The 18,718-nt window shown below is 43.2% G+C and overlaps 3 protein-coding genes and 1 long non-coding RNA gene across 7 annotated transcripts in view; all 4 read left to right on the forward strand.

The window, feature by feature from the left end:
- The first annotated feature begins 801 nt into the window (after positions 1-801).
- Positions 802-3,114, forward strand: anapc10 (anaphase promoting complex subunit 10). Of its 4 annotated transcripts, none has more exons than XM_083521534.1 (6): positions 822-959; positions 1,237-1,280; positions 1,369-1,503; positions 1,784-1,874; positions 2,213-2,333; positions 2,676-3,114. In XM_083521534.1, exons 3-6 carry the CDS (start codon positions 1,389-1,391, stop codon positions 2,904-2,906), a joined length of 558 nt encoding a protein of 185 aa, XP_083377660.1. In that variant the 5' UTR covers positions 822-959; positions 1,237-1,280; positions 1,369-1,388; the 3' UTR covers positions 2,907-3,114. The 4 variants fall into 4 exon arrangements, with proteins under 4 accessions (XP_083377663.1, XP_083377660.1, XP_083377661.1 ...); XM_083521535.1 differs by having other exon boundaries at positions 822-901; XM_083521537.1 differs by lacking the exon at positions 1,237-1,280 and having other exon boundaries at positions 802-901.
- A 1,305-nt stretch (positions 3,115-4,419) lies between these two features.
- LOC310715207 (uncharacterized protein) lies at positions 4,420-12,559 on the forward strand. The gene is made up of 8 exons (XM_083521518.1): positions 4,420-4,622; positions 5,904-6,230; positions 9,322-9,348; positions 9,466-9,545; positions 9,667-9,751; positions 10,545-10,640; positions 10,905-11,090; positions 11,468-12,559. The coding sequence occupies exons 1-8, from the start codon at positions 4,583-4,585 to the stop codon at positions 11,518-11,520; spliced, it is 894 nt and encodes a 297-aa protein (XP_083377644.1). The 5' UTR covers positions 4,420-4,582; the 3' UTR covers positions 11,521-12,559.
- LOC310715228 lies at positions 6,237-6,863 on the forward strand. The gene is made up of 4 exons (XR_014530267.1): positions 6,237-6,630; positions 6,669-6,691; positions 6,730-6,782; positions 6,821-6,863. It is a non-coding gene; the product is annotated as an uncharacterized lncRNA (long non-coding RNA).
- Positions 12,560-12,695: 136 nt separating the features above from the next.
- rnf150b (ring finger protein 150b) overlaps positions 12,696-18,718 on the forward strand; it is a 12,351-nt gene continuing 6,328 nt past the window's right edge. The window contains exons 1-2 of the mRNA XM_083521501.1: positions 12,696-13,582; positions 16,095-16,345. Coding sequence (XP_083377627.1) covers positions 13,129-13,582; positions 16,095-16,345 — 705 coding nt within the window. The 5' untranslated portion in view covers positions 12,696-13,128. The remainder of the gene's footprint in view (positions 13,583-16,094; positions 16,346-18,718) is intronic.

Raw genomic sequence — 18,718 nt, forward strand, 5'->3', positions numbered from 1 at the left:
AATAAAGTGAATGTCATTTGTTAATGTACATAAGTAGGCTTTTTGCGTATCTGTACTTTACTTACTGAAGTATTTTCATTTGGGGAGGACATTTACTTTATCTTCACTACATTTCAACGTATAAAAAATATTTCCTCTTTTAATCGACTACGTTTAGTGAAATCAGTCGTTTCTTTTTATTTACGAGGATAAAAACATAACTGGTGAAACCAATCAGGATCGAGCGCACGCTCTGTTTTACACGTGTTCTGATCGACGCTTGGTGTATCTACTGATCACCAACAGTTCAGCATCAGTTCAACATCAAGCAGAACATTTACAGAGGAATAAATGATGAAGAAACTCCAGACTCGAACTCGATTAATAGTTGAATCAGTAGTTGAAAAGAAGGTTTTGTGTTCATGATAATTGTAATAGAACTCAATCAGTGTTTGAGTCATTAATATCATTCTATTAATAGATCAGTGTGCTGAGAGTCACATTTGAGTCTTTACACATAAACTGAGGTGATTAAGTGAAGAATCTTGTTACAAAAATGATAATAGGAACATTATAGTTTTAATAAATCATAGCACTTTGGATACTTAAGTAAATTTGAATACAAAAGCCTTAGAACCTTTACTCAAATTTAAGTTTAAATGGACAATTTTACTTGTACTGAAGTCACATTTTACAGAGTACTTATATTTATATATATATATATATAGAGAGAGAGAGAGAGAGAGAGAGAGAGAGAGAGAGAGAGAGAGAGAGAGAGAGAGAGAAAAATCTACAAGTGAGTAGTAAAAGGTGTTGTATAATAGCGCGCATGTGCAGTGTAAACCCCTCTAACAAACGGCGCCTTGCATTGACGTCATCAGCGCGCGCGGAAGCCGGGAAGGAGGCTAATTCGAAATTACGAGTAAATATTATTTGGAAGAAAAAAAATGTTCTGTGCATCAAATAAAACCGAAATACAAGTAATACCTGCTTTTATTTTACACAGTTAAAGTCTGTTTTACCGTTGAATCACTGTGTATTAATATTAAGTTAGCATTTTTACTGACTTGACAGTTAGCTCACATGATCTGCTCCAGAAATCTGGCGTGATTTTAGTCCTTATTCATTCTCAGACACGTGCGTCATATAACTCTTTCCAGCACTTTTGTTAATTCCAGGAAAAGGAAAACGTTGTGGATGTTTTTGTGGGGTTTATATTTAATGTATTAAAGGTTGGAAATGTATTTATTTTCTCAGCACTAATGCATGCAGAGCTCCTGATGCACACCAACATCACACAGGTAATGATAAAAGTTATTATAAGGAAACAGCAGGGATTTTGGTTCCTGTGTGAAAATGGAAATATTACTATAATTTCTGTATCCACAGCTTTTCTGATCACAGTGAAGATGGCTGCAGCGACCAAAACCCCTCCTGGAGCAGACCCCAAGCAGCTGGAGCGCACGGGGACGGTCCGTGAGATCGGCTCTCAGGCTGTGTGGTCTCTGTCTTCATGCAAACCTGGTCAGTGTTTCTGGATTTGGTGCTTTATACTTTTAGTGTCGGGTTGATTTACGTGGAAATAATGAAATGCTCTGCCTTCTGGATCACGTTCCAATCTGTGTGAATAGAATTTTGTTGAGAATCACACAGCGCAAACTTTCACAGCAACCGAGTTACTGGGCAACTTTTCATTATTGAAACTTTTACACACACTGGATTGGTCCTGTTTGTTTCTTCTCATCAGTGGAAACTCGGGGTGTCTACACTTTTGGTAAGACTTTTATTTTGTCTGTTCGAGCAGGGTTCGGAGTCGACCAGCTGAGAGACGATAATCTGGAGACGTACTGGCAGTCAGACGGCTCGCAGCCTCACCTCGTCAACATCCAGTTCAGGTAGAGACGCGTCTCTGCTCTGTGCAGATCCACTCAACAGGGCTGAAGGTGTTTCACTGAGATTGTGTAGTGCGATAAATAAACAACGCTCTAAAAAACTCGGAGTACAAAAGGAGTTTAACTCATGAGAGAACCTTCTCTGATGAAATATAAAGTTATTTATAAAAAAAAAAAAAAAAAAAAAAAAGATCTCTGTCTTGGTATAACTGGTAAAAATTATATTATTATATTATATATATTTTTTTTATTCTTCACCCCTTCACACATTTATTTGAGCAGTTTTTGTTTATACGCCGTGTGAAACAAACAAAAGATCTGATCGGTTCTCCCTGATGCAGGAGGAAGACTACCGTGAAGATGCTCTGCATTTACGCCGATTATAAGTCAGATGAAAGCTACACTCCCAGCAAGATCTCGGTCCGAGTCGGGAACAACTTCCACAACCTGCTGGAGATCAGGGTACGGATCCACGTCTCAAACCTTTATTATAACGACGTGTTCTTCCATTCTGTAAAATCTACAGCAGACTTTTTTCTTTCTTTTTTAATGAAATCTTAAAATCTTTTAACCACACACACACACACACACACACACACACACACACACATCTTCTTTTAAATATAAATTTTTATTTAGATTGACCCATTATATTTACATACATATTCAAAACTCTAATACATTTACATAACCATCTTATAATTATTCATAATTTAGAGACTTATTGTGATATGAGATTTCTTTTGCTTTCCCTGTGTGTGTGTGTGTGTGTGTGTGTGTGTGTGTGTGTGTGTGTGTGAGCAGCAGTTAGAGATGGTAGAGCCGAGCGGTTGGATCCACATCCCCCTCCTGGACCTGGTGAACAACCCCATCAGGACTTTCATGATCCAGATCGCGGTGCTGGCGAACCACCAGAATGGGCGTGACACACACATGCGGCAGATCAAAGTGTACACCCCGGTGGAGGAGAGCTCTATCGGCAAATTCCCACGATGCACCACTGTCGACTTCATGATGTACCGCACCATCAGGTGACCACATCTGACACAAGTGGCTCCTGATCTCCAGCTCATTAATCAGACGTGATAAATCCTACACACACACACACACACACACACACCTCCTACTGTCCTCATTACACTGGGATTTAAAACAGAAAAACAGAACCTTTGCCTTCTCCTGAAAGTCTTTATTGTAATGTGTGGTTTGCTGTACAGATAATAAAGTTGTTGTTGTTTTTTTTTTATCTCTTTGTTTTGTCTTTTAAATAATAAATCAGGTGTAAATGATTTATTTCTACAGTGGTCAGTGGTGGACTGTGCATTTCACTTCACACCTTCAGTAGGGTTCTTACTGAATCAGCCCACCTCTTAATCCCGTCATTATGACGCTAAGTGTGTAGAAAGCATCAGTGTTATAGAGAAGTGCAGTAGAACAGACCGCTGCTTCACACACAGGAATCTCACACAGAGAAAACAAACATCATCACTAAAGCAAGAAACCCAAAGCACACAAGTCTCCTTTCACTGGAGCCACAACGGCACCTCCACATACATCATCTCCAGCAGAAGCATCGATATTCACCTCCTCACATCTAAAAATCAGCGATTAAATTTACACGAGTAGATGTGAGATTGTGCAGTTTGCTACAGATGCGGTTTGCGAGCTCCGACTAGTGACGCTCTCTGACCGTCCAATCAAAGGATGTAAAAATTCTGATGCTACTCTACGCCTGCTAGAGGACCCCGGTGAGGTCAACTCACAATCTGATTGGTTAAAGCAACAGCCTTAAAGCAACATACAATTTTTAACTTGAATCTATATTTCTGTGATCTGTATATACATTAAAGCACATCCATTATACAAGCCCCTGTGAAGGAGCTGTGTAGATGCAGAAACAACAGCAACATCATCTGACCAATCAGATCATCTCAAAGAGTTTGTGTTTAAATGTTTGCTGCCTATTATGAAGGATTTTACAAAGATTTGACTGATTTATTTATGAATTTATTTATGATTAAAGACCAGGGAATAGGGTTATGGTTCTTCTTTTTTTTTTTTTTATATCATCAGCATCAGTTTTCCTAGTGAACATGGTGTAAAATTACATATTTTTATTTTACTTTTTTGAATATAAATAAAATTTATTATTATTATATTGTTTTTATTTATTTATTTATTTATTATTACCGGCTCTAGTTTTACGAGAAATATTCCCACATTAAAAGAGAATTCTTGATCATTTCAATGCCTAATATATAAAATACTATAAATTTGGTAAAATAAAATCTTTATTAAAATCCTACAGATTATTACCCGTGTGTTTTTCGGGCTGAACACGCGGTGGAGAACGTTTCAGCATGGTGAAACCTGTGATCATCCACGAGAGACCCTCGAGCTCAGAGATGCATCATCATCCTCATCATCTATCTTTTTTTTTTTTTCAGGTTTGGTAAACTGACTTCCTGTTAACAGTTAAAAGATGCGGTGTGTGTGTTCACGTGTGTGTGTGTGTGTGTGTGTGTGTGTTTGTGTGTGTATGCAGGCATCCTGTTGAACATTGGTGGTGTCACATACGGCAATGACGTTTGCTCTCACAAAGCCAAAGTGGAAACTAGAAGCCATTTCGTGTGCTCGAGGTGCGAATTGAGCGCCAACTAAATTGTGAGAAAGAAAAGAAAAGGAAAAAAGGGAAGAAAATCTTTTCAAAAATGTCTCGAGCTTGCATTCATCTGGTTGTCTTTGTTCTGGGTAAGATGTCTTTTACTCGCTTTTATCTTCACGTTGAAATAGTTTTGTTTTTTTGTCTTTGTGAACATCTGTGATGCAGCCATGTGTCTGGAACATTTAGTCTTTATAGGCAAATAAAAGTTGTGTTATTTCACTCAGTTGTTTACTTTATTGTACACATTCATATCACTGTATTTTATCTAAACAAAAGCGTTGTTTTAGGATTTTACTTTACGCTGAATTTTTGAGTTAATCATCCTCTTGGATCGCGTTCCTGGTCAACAAGCGGTTTTTCAACCACAGGATTTGACTTATCAAAAATGAAGACAAATTGATTTATCTGCTGATTAGGTCACTTTATACAGAGCATGTGCCATTCATGGCTTATAAACACCAACATTTTAAATCTATTACACGTTTATTACACGTTTATTACACGTTTATTACACGTTTATTACATATTACTGTCTTTTCTTTGTTTAATTTTATGCATTAACTTCATTGTTTTTGCATTTGTGTCCACCAGAAGGTTGTTTGTTTAAATCCCAGAGCTACTCAGGGTCATATAATGTTTGGATGAAAAAAAAAAAAAAAAACAATGTTTGTACAAATATTGGGTTTTTTTTTTTCAGATCTGGTGAATATTTGCGAAAACTTTTTGACAAAATTTTTTTTCGTTCACATCAAATAAATGAAAATGTTCATAATGAATTTAATTAATATCTAAAATAAAGAATTAGGGGAACATGAAGAGTGTGTGGCGTGTGTTGGAGACGGGGAACAGGTCCCGGAGTGTGGGTGGGGGTTACACATAAAGAAAGGCCACGGAAAACATTTCTAATCATGTAAAGGTGTGGAGGCGATGAAGAACAGTCCCAGGAAAACGGAGGAGATGCTTCATTACTTTACGAGAACATTTGTCTTTCAAATATCTTTTCTGTTTTTCTCTTTCTTTTTTTTTTCTTTGCACTCTCTTTCTGTGTCTCTCTTCTGTCTGTATCATACTGTCCCTGTCTGTCACTCCTTCTCTCTTTCTCTTTCCATCTCTGTCTCTTCTCTGTCTGTCTTTTTTCTGTCTTCATCTCTCCTTTTTTATTCTGTCTTTCATTTGCACTCACTCTCTCTCATTTACACTGGTTTTGTTTTTTTAATTTCTATACTTCTATTACACTCAGTCTCTGTCTCAGTATCTCTTCCACTCTCTCTTTAATTTTAAAGTACTTTGATAAAAAAAAAAGAAAAAAGGATGAGGTTTGTAGTATGTACAATAAAAAAAGTTAAATTCTTAATCTCTCCCCCTAGTGGTGAAGTTGTGCGTCTGCACGAGCTCATCTGTTCTAAACATCACTACTGACATCAATGTGACCAGAGACATCAGTGAGAAGACCACCGCTCACACAGACCCACCTTCTTCTCCACCCAGTACCACCAACACAACCACACACAATTCCAGCTATGAGCTCACTGAGCAAACTCCAGATGATTCCAGAAACCTTACAGGATCCTCTGCCTCGGAATCTACCATCAAGGGATTTATCACAACAGCATACACCATCGTGAGATCTAACACCCCGGAATTTACCACCAGGGAACCTACCACCACTGAATTGGCCACCATGCAGTCTACAGGTTCAAATCAACACACTTCATTCTTCATCTTCTCTCTCAAACACACACACACACACACACAGAAACATCTGGGTATATCACACATGAAGTGTGTGTGTGTGTGCGGGTATGTTTGTGGGTGGGTCTGTGTGAACATGGATATATAACGCCCAAAATCATTTTGTTTGCGTGTGTGTGTGTGTGTGTGTGTGTGTGTCTTTGTGGTACGTGGTATCTGGTGGAGTTTATGAGAAACGTGTGGAGGAGGGGGAGGGGGAGGGGCTTTAGTATCACTCAGACACAATTTCTCTGCTTAGAAATAATATTAATGGGTATTAATATAAGGTGTGGGGATTGTGGTTCTGCAGGTGGGATGGTTGGAGGTGTGGTTATTGTGGTTCTGCAGGTGTGATGGATGGAGGTGTGGTGATTGTGATTCTGAAGGTGTGATAGAAGGAGGTGTGGTGATTGTGGTTCTGCAGGTGGGATGGATGGAGGTGTGGTTATTGTTGTTCTGCAGGTGTGATAGATGGAGGTGTGGTGATTGTGGTTCTGCAGGTGGGATGGATGGAGGTGTGGTGATTGTGGTTCTGAAGGTGTGATAGAAGGAGGTGTGGTGATTGTGGTTCTGCAGGTGGGATGGATGGAGGTGTGGTTATTGTTGTTCTGCAGGTGTGAGATGGAGGTGTGGTGATTGTGGTTCTGCAGGTGGGATGGATGAAGGTGTGGTTATTGTGGTTCTGCAGGTGTGATAGATGGAGGTGTGGTGATTGTGGTTCTGCAGGTGGGATGGATGGAGGTGTGGTTATTGTTGTTCTGCAGGTGTGATAGATGGAGGTGTGGGGATTGTGGTTCTGCAGGTGGGATGGATGGAGGTGTGGTTATTGTGGTTCTGCAGGTGTGATAGATGGAGGTGTGGGGATTGTGGTTCTGCAGGTGGGATGGATGGAGGTGTGGTGATTGTGGTTTTGCAGGTGTCATAGATGGAGGTGTGGTTATTGTGGTTCTGCAGGTGTGATGGATGGAGGTGTGGTGATTGTGGTTCTGCAGGTGGGATGGATGGAGGTGTGGTGATTGTGGTTTTGCAGGTGTCATAGATGGAGGTGTGGTTATTGTGGTTCTGCAGGTGTGATGGATGGAGGTGTGGTGATTGTGGTTCTGCAGGTGAAGTTGTGGTGTGAGCAGGTGGTTCTTAGTGTCAGTTATTGACGGCTGTGTTTCAATAACCAACCTCAGTAACAGCCAGAGCTGAGAGCTTCAGAGGGGAGATACACAACCAGTGAGACTACACACAATACCTACACAAACACACAACAACTGCACAAATATTTACACAACAGCCACACGACTGTACAACAGCAACAAAATAATTACACAACTACACAAATACATAACAGCTGAACGACTAAACAACAACTACACAACTGCCACTTGACTATACAACAGCAAGACAACAGCTACACAACAGCTACATGACTACACAACACAAACACAACAGCTGAACTACAACTACACAACATCTATAAAACTATACAACAACTAGCTACAGCCACACAACTACACTGAAATGTCTTTAAATGGTGCCAGAACATTGAGGTGCTCTGTGTGGGTGTGCTGTCTGTCTGTCTGCTGTCTGTCTGTCTGCTGTCTGCCTGCTGTCTGTCTGCTGTCTGCCTCCACACTGTTTCGCTCTAAGAGGGAAAGATGAAGTGATTCAAATCATAAGTGCACCCAGAGAGCTGAATCTATTTATAGATTGTGAAAAAGTTTGCACACCCTGTGGTATGTTTCAATCTTTTGTTCATGGAAGGTTCACCCCCCTTTTTAGTGATTCACAGTAACACAAACCTGAATTCACACACACACACACACACACACACACACACACACACACACACACACACACACACACACACACACACACACACCATGTTAATGTCTCAAAACTAACAACTGCAATCTGCAACTTCCTGAAGCTGCACCATGAGAAACTGGCGAGTTTTTTTTTTCCAGACAGTTCAGGTGGACATGCGTGAAAGATATCAAGGTTATGGTAGAGAGTGTGCACGTTGTTGGAAACAACATGTTCATAACGTGTCGCTGTGTGTGTGTGTGTGTGTGTGTGTGTGTGTGTGTGTGTGTGTGTGTGTGTGTATGTGGTTGTGTGACAAGACAAAGCGCGCTCTAACTGCACTAACCACAACAATCTTGCGCTCATTCTTCTCAGGTCTCTCTTGTTCATCTACATTTTCCTTACCTCAGTTCAGCACCAAAACCCTTCACCAATCTCTTCTATTTTTACACATAAACCCAAACCTACTTACTAACCAGACAGTGTTTATCATTTTTATTTCTAATGCTAGCTCGATTCTCTGAGAGGATTTCCAGGTTATATTTGCAAATCTTTACGTATTCACAGCTAATACTGGCTAAAATGAGCTAGCGTGACTTGATCTTTGTGAAGATGATTAAAGTCATAAAACCTTTTTTTTAAATATTTACAATAATAAACATGTGCGTCTGTTAATATTCATAATATTCACTGCTTAAGCTAGCTCATGTTTTAATATAATTTATAATATTGTAAATATCGATACACTTATCTGTTGCTGTCATCTTACGGAGAGGCTAATGAGCTAAAATGAGCTAATATGAGTTAATTTAAGCTAATGTGAGCTAATTTGAGCTAATATGAGTTGATTTGAGCTAATTTGAGCTAATTTGAGCTAATGTGAGCTAATTTGAGCTAATATGAGTTAATTTGAGCTAATATGAGTTAATTTAAGATAATGTGAGCTAGTTTGAGCTAATATGAGTTAATTTAAGCTAATTTGAGCTAATTTGAGCTACTATGAGCTATATTATTTACAGTCTTCATGGCTAGTTCTGGAAAGCTCAATATAAAGACCTGACAGGATTTCTGAGAGGATTTTAAAAGTTATATCTATTAATGTTAATATGGTTTGAGAGCTAAGAATAGTAAACTAATATGATTAAATCTGACAGGATTTGAGATCATCGTAACTGCTAGGTGATATGAGAATCAAACCCTGAAGTTCTGTATAACTGTAATGGTCATAATTCACACTTTTCTATAATTTTGTGTTTTCAGGAGGATATTCGAACAGTAAAAGTGCAGGTCAGTGTGGATGAACTTGTGCTTTTTTCCCCACAAAAAGTAGACGCAATAGTTGTTGTTGTTTTTATTGTTGTTTTGATTATAATTCACATAAGTGTGTTTTCTGTTCATTTGTAGGGATCTTTTTTCTCATCTTAATAATCATCATCATCATCATCCTTGCTACTGTTTTGTACATTCTCTGGAAGAAAGGAAAAGTAAGATACAGAAATTAATTCAATTGTTTTACAAGAAATAAAAAATTGGGGTGCTGCAATGGCTGATTTATCTTATGGTGTGTGTGTGTGTGTGTGTGTGTGCGTGTGTGTGTGCATGCAGAGATACTCCTTCGACTTGACAGTCAGCGAGCATGAAACTCCGCTCCAGACCATCGAGAACATGGGAGTCTTCGAACCAACCAAAGGCATGAAAGTTTACATCACTCTGACTCTGATTAGAATGATGAAGAAAAAAGCACTCGAGGGAGAAAGAAAGGGGGGGGGGGGGGAATAGATTGATGAAGACAGACTGTGAGACAGGAAGAGACAGAGCGAGATAAGAAGAGTCTGGAAAAGACAAAGAGAGACAGGGAGAGACTGTGTCAGACTGAGAGACAGGGAAAAACAGAGAGAAACTAGGACCGACTGAGAGAGACAGGAAGAGACAGAGAGAGACTGAGACAGGGAGAGACTGCACCAGGCTGAGAGACAGGGAGAGACAGAGAGGGACAAGGAGAGCCTGGGACAAAAAGAGAGACGGAGAGAGACTGGGAGAGAGGAGAGACTGTACCAGACTGAGAGAAAGGGAGGGACAGAGAGACACAAGGAGAGACTGCACCAGGCTAAGAGACGGAGAGAGATAGAGAGAGACAGGGAGAGACTGGGAGAGAGGAGGAGATCAGTTAGGTTTTTACACTAATATGAAACACTGTATACTTTCTAATCCTTCTAATAAAATATTTGGTTAACAGTCTCCCGCAAAATCCTCCAGAACCTTCATAGATTCTCCACCCTAGCCCTGCGAGCTGCTCATCATAGTGTTATGAAGGCTTTATGTAGACACTCCTAAGTTTAAGAACGTGTGGAACAAATCTGTTTTGATTAAAATGAAGGTCATATTTAATAGAGGAAAGACCCAGAGATAAAGAACTATCCAGGGTCAGGTGGCGATGTTTAGGAGTGAAAATGTCACACAAACTTTTTTCCATCTTTGAACAGGATCTACTACGAATCTGGACTACATTCAGGAAGACAAACCCAATCCTGTAGCTAACGGATGTACTGGAGAGACTCTTGACTCGACGCCGAGCTCTGGTAAACTTTCACTGTGCTAATAATGATGCGTCTGAACGCAGAGCTGCTGCTTTATATCAGCACTGTGGAGTCTCCACTGCTTTGTAACAGTCAGAGATAAAAATGTAGATTCCAGTTTCTGGGTAACAAAACCGGCTGGATTTTTGTTTTGTCTTATGATGTGATGTTGCTCAGAATAAAAAATGCTCTGTGAAGCCCATGAGTGGTGACTGAGTGCGTGTTCGCTGATGGCTGAAGGTCTGTGATCTCTTCTCTGCCATTCAGAGCAGCAGAATGTTCCACAAGAGGACAGCTACTCGTCTGATTTGAGTTTGAGCTCACCTGTAAAGAGGGTGGAGTTTAATCTGGATCTGGAGCTGATTGGAGTAGAATCTGATCTGGTGAGACAAGCCACAGACAACAAAACTACGGACAACGACAACGAAAACAACAACAACGACATGAGCACTGGTGTGTACAAAAAGGAAATCTGAGTAAACCGTGTCTATCGCTAAAGAAATCCGATTTGCTAATACACACGTTGCCAGAGGATCAGATCACCACAGGTGTACAATCAGCTCATATGTTGCCAGGAAAGTGTTTAAGCAACCATTGTTCAGAGTGTTTATAGTGATTAGATTTGCGTATATGCCAAAACCTCTTTAGACAATTGGACAGGTTTGCGCAGGACTGTCATCTTGCATGCTACAAAAATTTGCTGTTCATTTGTTCTGGTGTTTCATGTAATAATATATAATAATATATTTACTAATCTTTTCAGGTGTACAGCGTATGCCAGAGTGCTTTCTCTGCTGTTCATGATATTCCTGTGTTTTTGTGTGTTTCAGGGAACGATGCTGCTGACTTTTTTACTGAAATTAACTTGGATGACGCACAGTAAAACACGCACACTCTGCAGTCCACAAGGGGGCGCACTGAAAAATCCTGTCCGTTATTTTCCGAAAATGTTTCGATGTTACAAATTTACATAAATTATACATTTAATAAGAGATCAATTGTTTATACACTGTTGCAATAATTAGAAAGATGTACTTACAGCACCCCCTGGTGGCCTGGAGGCTGAAGAAAGCACTTAAACTGCGTTTAATCTGGCGTGAGCGTAGCATGAGCGTGAGCGAGCGCTATCGTTGCTGCTTCTGGGCGTTTACCATCCGTCCAATGATTTCTAGCTCCTATTGAAGAACTGAGGAACTGTAACGTTTAGGATTTGTTTCACTGGAATGTTTTTTAAATGAATTGTAATATTTTGAGGTGAAATTCGTGCAATTCGATTGTTTCACGCGGATCAAATGCCAGGCTTCACATTAGCTTTGTTAGCGGCTTAGTAACAAATGTAAATGTACTAGCTACGAACACTGTCTCCAGAGACACCAATTTATGCTACTTTCTTCCAAGCTTTTTTTTTTTTTTTTTTAATGTAATTAATGGTTGCGATGAGATTGAAAAAATTTTTTTTAAGTCAATGTACATAGAACACTGTATGATCAAAAGTATACGGACACCCGACAATCGTACCCATATGTCTGCTTTTCTTAAAACTGTTGCCACAGATTTGGACCCTTTAATGTATTTGACCGCCTCACCCCCATCTAAACACCTTTGGGATGAACTGGAAAGTTGACTGAACCCAGAACCCCACAGCTACGCTCCAGAATCTAGCCGAAAGACTTTACAGGATAGTGGAGGTTTTGATTTGTTTTGATTGCAAGGTGTCCACAAACTTTTGACGATACAGTGTATTTAGGGACCTTTTTTTTAAAGGAGATTTGTTTGTTTTTTTACACACATTTTTTTTACCCATGCAAACGTATTTTTGTACCTCTAAATATGCCTATGAAAGTGTATTGTTAATTGTGTTCATATAGATTCTCTCATTTTTAAGTGCTGGAAAGGAATAAAGTCTTATTTTTATATCAGAATGTTTGGTATTATGGATTTTTTTTATTATTTGTTAAGACTCTGGTTAATTGTACATAATTTATAACAGTGTATTTAAAAACAGTGTGTATGTTTGCAGTGCTCTTTGCTGTACCTGGCAATAAAACTGATTTCTGAGATATTATGTGAGAGTGTAAGTGTGTGTGGTGTGGTTCTGGGGGAAAGACTACTGGATTAAGCTGGTACTAATTAATATAAATATTGAATATGTGAACTAATAGTCTGGTTAGATGTTTGAGCAAAATTGAGCCACAGTGAAAAAACCTGGAGAGAAGACTGAAGAAACTGCAATCCGGTGTCTCACCACTGGGGGCGCTGCTGCGTGCTGTGTGGTTTGAGATCACCGAGAAGCGCGACAGGCGGAGGAGAAGAAAAGCTCGTGTCGTGTTCCAATCCGCACACCGCTTACTGCGGTAATGTTCTCGAGTTCACGACTGCGAATCGTGCAATGCCCTTGTGCCTCCCCGGAGAGTGGAGGCGAGTGATTTGGGACGCGCCTCTGCCTTCGGTGTTGTTTATGTGACGGAATGTAGGAGCCCCTGTCACAGAAATGTGGCGCTCGGTGACGGAGGCGTGCCGCGGCCTCGCGCTGTACGCGTGCCTCGTCGTGTCGCTGTGGTCGGCGCGCGCGCTGTGCGCGGACTTCGGCGCGGAGAAGGAGGAGTGGTACACGGCGTTCGTCAGCGTCACGTACGCGGACCCGTTGACGGGCGAGCCGCGCACCGAGCGGAGCGAGTGCGGCCACTACGGCGAGCACTCCCCGAAGCGCGACGCCCACGGCCTGCTCGCCACGGCGGCGACGACGCGCGAGCGGCACGCCTGCGACCCCAACACGCGCTTCGTCGTCCCCGAGCGAGCCGCCGCGTGGATTGCCCTGGTCACGCGCGGAAACTGCTCGTACCGCGACAAGATCCGCCACGCGTCCGGACAGAACGCCTCCGCCGTCGTCATCTTCAACGTCGGGTCCTCCAACGCCAACGAGACCATCACCATGACACATCCGGGTAATTCCCCAAACACACCGGACAACAGCTTCCGGTTATACACAGCTATCAGCAACATCAACACCTCAGACCCACTCGAAAAGCTTTAGATCCACCATCACCTCACACACCATTAACACCTCAGACCCATCCAAACCATAGATCCATAAAGACCTGAGATCTATCCACTCCTCAGACCCAACATTTTACATTCGTCACCGCCTCAGACTTTGTCACCACCTCAGACCCCGTCACCACCTCAGACTCCGTCACCACCGTCACCACCTCAGACCCCGTCACCACCTCAGACTTTGTCACCACCATCACCACCTCAGACTTTGTCACCACCTCAGACTCCGTCACCACCGTCACTACCTCAGACTCCGTCACCACCTTAGACCCCGTCACCACCGTCACCGCCTCAGACTTTGTCACCACCTCAGACTCCGTCACCACCGTCACTACCTCAGACTCCGTCACCACCTTAGACCCCGTCACCACCGTCACTACCTCAGACCCCGTCACCGCCTCAGACTTTGTCACCACCTCAGAATTTGTCACCACCGTCACCACCTCAGACTTTGTCACAACCTCAGACTCCGTCACCACCGTCACTACCTCAGACTCCGTCACTCCGTCACCACCTCAGACTCCGTCACCGCCTCAGACTCCGTCACCGCCTCAGACTCCGTCACCGCCTCAGACTCCGTCACCACCTCAGACTTTGTCACCACCGTCACCACCTCAGACCCCGTCACTACCTCAGACTTTGTCACCACCTCAGACTTTGTCACCACCTCAGACCCCGTCACCACCTCAGACTTTGTCACCACCGTCACCACCTCAGACCCCGTCACCACCTCAGACTTTGTCACCACCGTCACCACCTCAGACTTTGTCACCACCTCAGACTTTGTCACCACCGTCACCACCTCAGACCCCGTCACCACCTCAGACTTTGTCACCACCGTCACCACCTCAGACTTTGTCACTACCTCAGACTTTGTCACCACCTCAGACTTTGTCACCACCTCAGACCCCGTCACCACCTCAGACTTTGTCACCACCGTCACAACCTCAGACCCCGTCACCACCTCAGACTTTGTCACCACCGTCACCACCTCAGACCCCGTCACCACCTCAGACTTTGTCACCACTGTCACCACCTCAGACCCCGTCACCACCACGGACCCCGTCACCACTGTCACTACCTCAGACTCCGTCACCACCTCAGACTCCGTCACCACCTCAGACTCCGTCATCACCGTCACCACCTCAGACCCCGTCACCACCTCAGACTCCATCACCACCACCCTCACAACCTCAGACTCCGTCACCACCACCCTCACAACCTCAGACTCCGTCACCACCACCCTCACAACCTCAGACTCCGTCACCACCACCGTCACCACCTCAGACCACCGTCATCACCGTCACCACCTCAGACTCCGTCACCACCTCAGCCTCCATCACCGCCTCAGACTCCGTCACAACCTCAGACTTTGTTACCACCGTCACCACCTTAGACTTCAACACCTTAAATCCATCCACATTTCAGATTGATCAAACCTGAGATCCCTCCACACCTGAGATAGTCACTGTTTCACATCAGACTGAGGAGGAGAGATGATCTGATGAGGTTCTGGAGAAGGTTAGTGGGTAAGGCATTGAACTTTGAATCTGAAGGTTGTGAGTTTAAATCCTAGCTGCCAATCTTGGCCCCTGAGCGAGGCCCCTAACCTCATCACTGTTCAGTTGTGTGAATGAGATAAATGTAAGTCGCTCGTGATAAGGGCTTTTCTCAGATGCCTTAAAAGTTCTGCACGCTGTGGAGAGGAAAGAACAGAAAAGATGAAGAGATGAAAGAGAAGAAAACAAGTAGAGAAAGAAAGAGCAGCCCAGAAAGAACTGAAGAGAGGAAGAAGTGAAAGGTAGAAAGCTGAAAAGAAAGAGGGAAGTCTTTAAGAAGAAAAAAATGGAAGAACAGGAAATTATAAAAGGAAGATAGAGATGGAATAAAGGATGAAATGCAGTAGATATGATTTGATATGGAGCAGTTTATCAGTGGAGTGGGACAGGAACGTTCCAAGATGCTCTTCACCAGGACGAGTGAGCGAGTGGTCATGTAAATAAACAGAACTGGTCTCACCGGTTTGATGGTTGTGTTTATGGTGATGTTGAGCTCAGGAGGAGCAGGTTCATGCTGGAACAGGTTTGGGTCTGCAGGTTCATGTGAAGGGAAACGTTCATGCTGCTTCACACTCAGTGAAGAGTGTTTTATAAACTATAAGTGCAGGATGAGTGAACAGGTGATCAGAGGGACGTGTGGAAAGAGTCATCATTTAAAGAAATTAGTTTTGTTGTATAATCAATAACATCCTTTTCTCTCTCTCTCCATTTTTCTCTCTCTTTCCATTTTTCTCTCTCTCTTCCTCTCCCTCTCTCGATCTCTTTCTCCATTTCTCTCTCTCTCTCTCTCTCTCTCTCTCTCTCTCTCTCTCTCTCTCTCTCTCTCTCTCTCTCTCTCTCTCAGATACAGGTGATGTGGTAGCGATTATGATCCCTGAGCACCGAGGGCGTGAGCTGGTGCTGTTGTTGGAGAGGAACGTGACGGTGACGATGCACATCACCATCGGGACACGGAACCTGCAGAAGTACGTGAGCCGCACCTCCGTTGTCTTCGTCTCCATCTCCTTCATCGTCCTTATGATCATCTCACTGGCCTGGCTCGTCTTCTACTACATCCAGAGGTTCAGATACGCCACCGCCCGAGACCGCAACCAGGTACACACACACACACACACACACACACACACACACACACACACACTACAACCAGGTACACAACACACACACACTACAACCAGGTACACAACACACACACACACTACAACCAGGTACACCACACACACACACACTACAACCAGGTACACTACACACACACACACACACACACTACAACCAGGTACACAACACACAAACACACACACACACACACTACAACCAGGTACACATGTGCGCGCACACACACACACTACAACCAGGTACACATGCGCGCGCACACACACACACACACACTACAACCAGGCACACACACACACACACACACACACACACACACACACACACTACAACCAGGTACACAACACACACACACACACACTACAACCAGGTACACAACACACACACACACACACTACAACCAGGTACACAACACACACACACACACACTACAACCAGGTACACAACACACACACACACACTACAACCAGGTACACAACACACACACACACACACACTACAACCAGGTACACAACACACACACACACACACACACTACAACCAGGTACACAACACACACACACACACACACACTACAACCAGGTACACAACACACACACACACTACAACCAGGTACACAACACACACACACACTACAACCAGGTACACAACACACACACACACACACACACACTACAACCAGGTACACAACACACACACACACACACACACTACAACCAGGTACACAACACACACACACACACACACACTACAACCAGGTACACAACACACACACACACACACACACTACAACCAGGTACACAACACACACACACACACACACACACTACAACCAGGTACACAACACACACACACACACACACACACTACAACCAGGTACACAACACACACACACACACACACACACTACAACCAGGTACACAACACACACACACACACACACACACTACAACCAGGTACACAACACACACACACACACACACACACTACAACCAGGTACACAACACACACACACACACACACACACTACAACCAGGTACACAACACACACACACACACACACACACTACAACCAGGTACACAACACACACACACACACACACACACTACAACCAGGTACACAACACACACACACACACACACACACTACAACCAGGTACACAACACACACACACACACACACACACTACAACCAGGTACACAACACACACACACACACACACACACTACAACCAGGTACACAACACACACACACACACACACACACACTACAACCAGGTACACAACACACACACACACACACACACACTACAACCAGGTACACAACACACACACACACACACACACACTACAACCAGGTACACAACACACACACACACACACACACACACTACAACCAGGTACACAACACACACACACACACACTACAACCAGGTACACAACACACACACACACACACTACAACCAGGTACACAACACACACACACACACACTACAACCAGGTACACAACACACACACACACACACTACAACCAGGTACACAACACACACACACACACACTACAACCAGGTACACAACACACACACACACACACTACAACCAGGTACACAACACACACACACACACACTACAACCAGGTACACAACACACACACACACACACTACAACCAGGTACACAACACACACACACACACACTACAACCAGGTACACAACACACACACACACACACTACAACCAGGTACACAACACACACACACACACACTACAACCAGGTACACAACACACACACACACACACTACAACCAGGTACACAACACACACACACACACACTACAACCAGGTACACAACACACACACACACACACTACAACCAGGTACACAACACACACACACACACACTACAACCAGGTACACAACACACACACACACACACTACAACCAGGTACACAACACACACACACACACACTACAACCAGGTACACAACACACACACACACACACTACAACCAGGTACACAACACACACACACACACACTACAACCAGGTACACAACACACACACACACACACTACAACCAGGTACACAACACACACACACACACACTACAACCAGGTACACAACACACACACACACACACTACAACCAGGTACACAACACACACACACACACACTACAACCAGGTACACAACACACACACACACACACTACAACCAGGTACACAACACACACACACACACACACTACAACCAGGTACACAACACACACACACACACACACTACAACCAGGTACACAACACACACACACACACACACTACAACCAGGTACACAACACACACACACACACACACACTA

This window comes from Silurus aristotelis (assembly GCF_946808225.1).
Source record: "Silurus aristotelis genome assembly, chromosome: 19".
Taxonomy (NCBI): Eukaryota; Metazoa; Chordata; class Actinopteri; order Siluriformes; family Siluridae; genus Silurus; species Silurus aristotelis.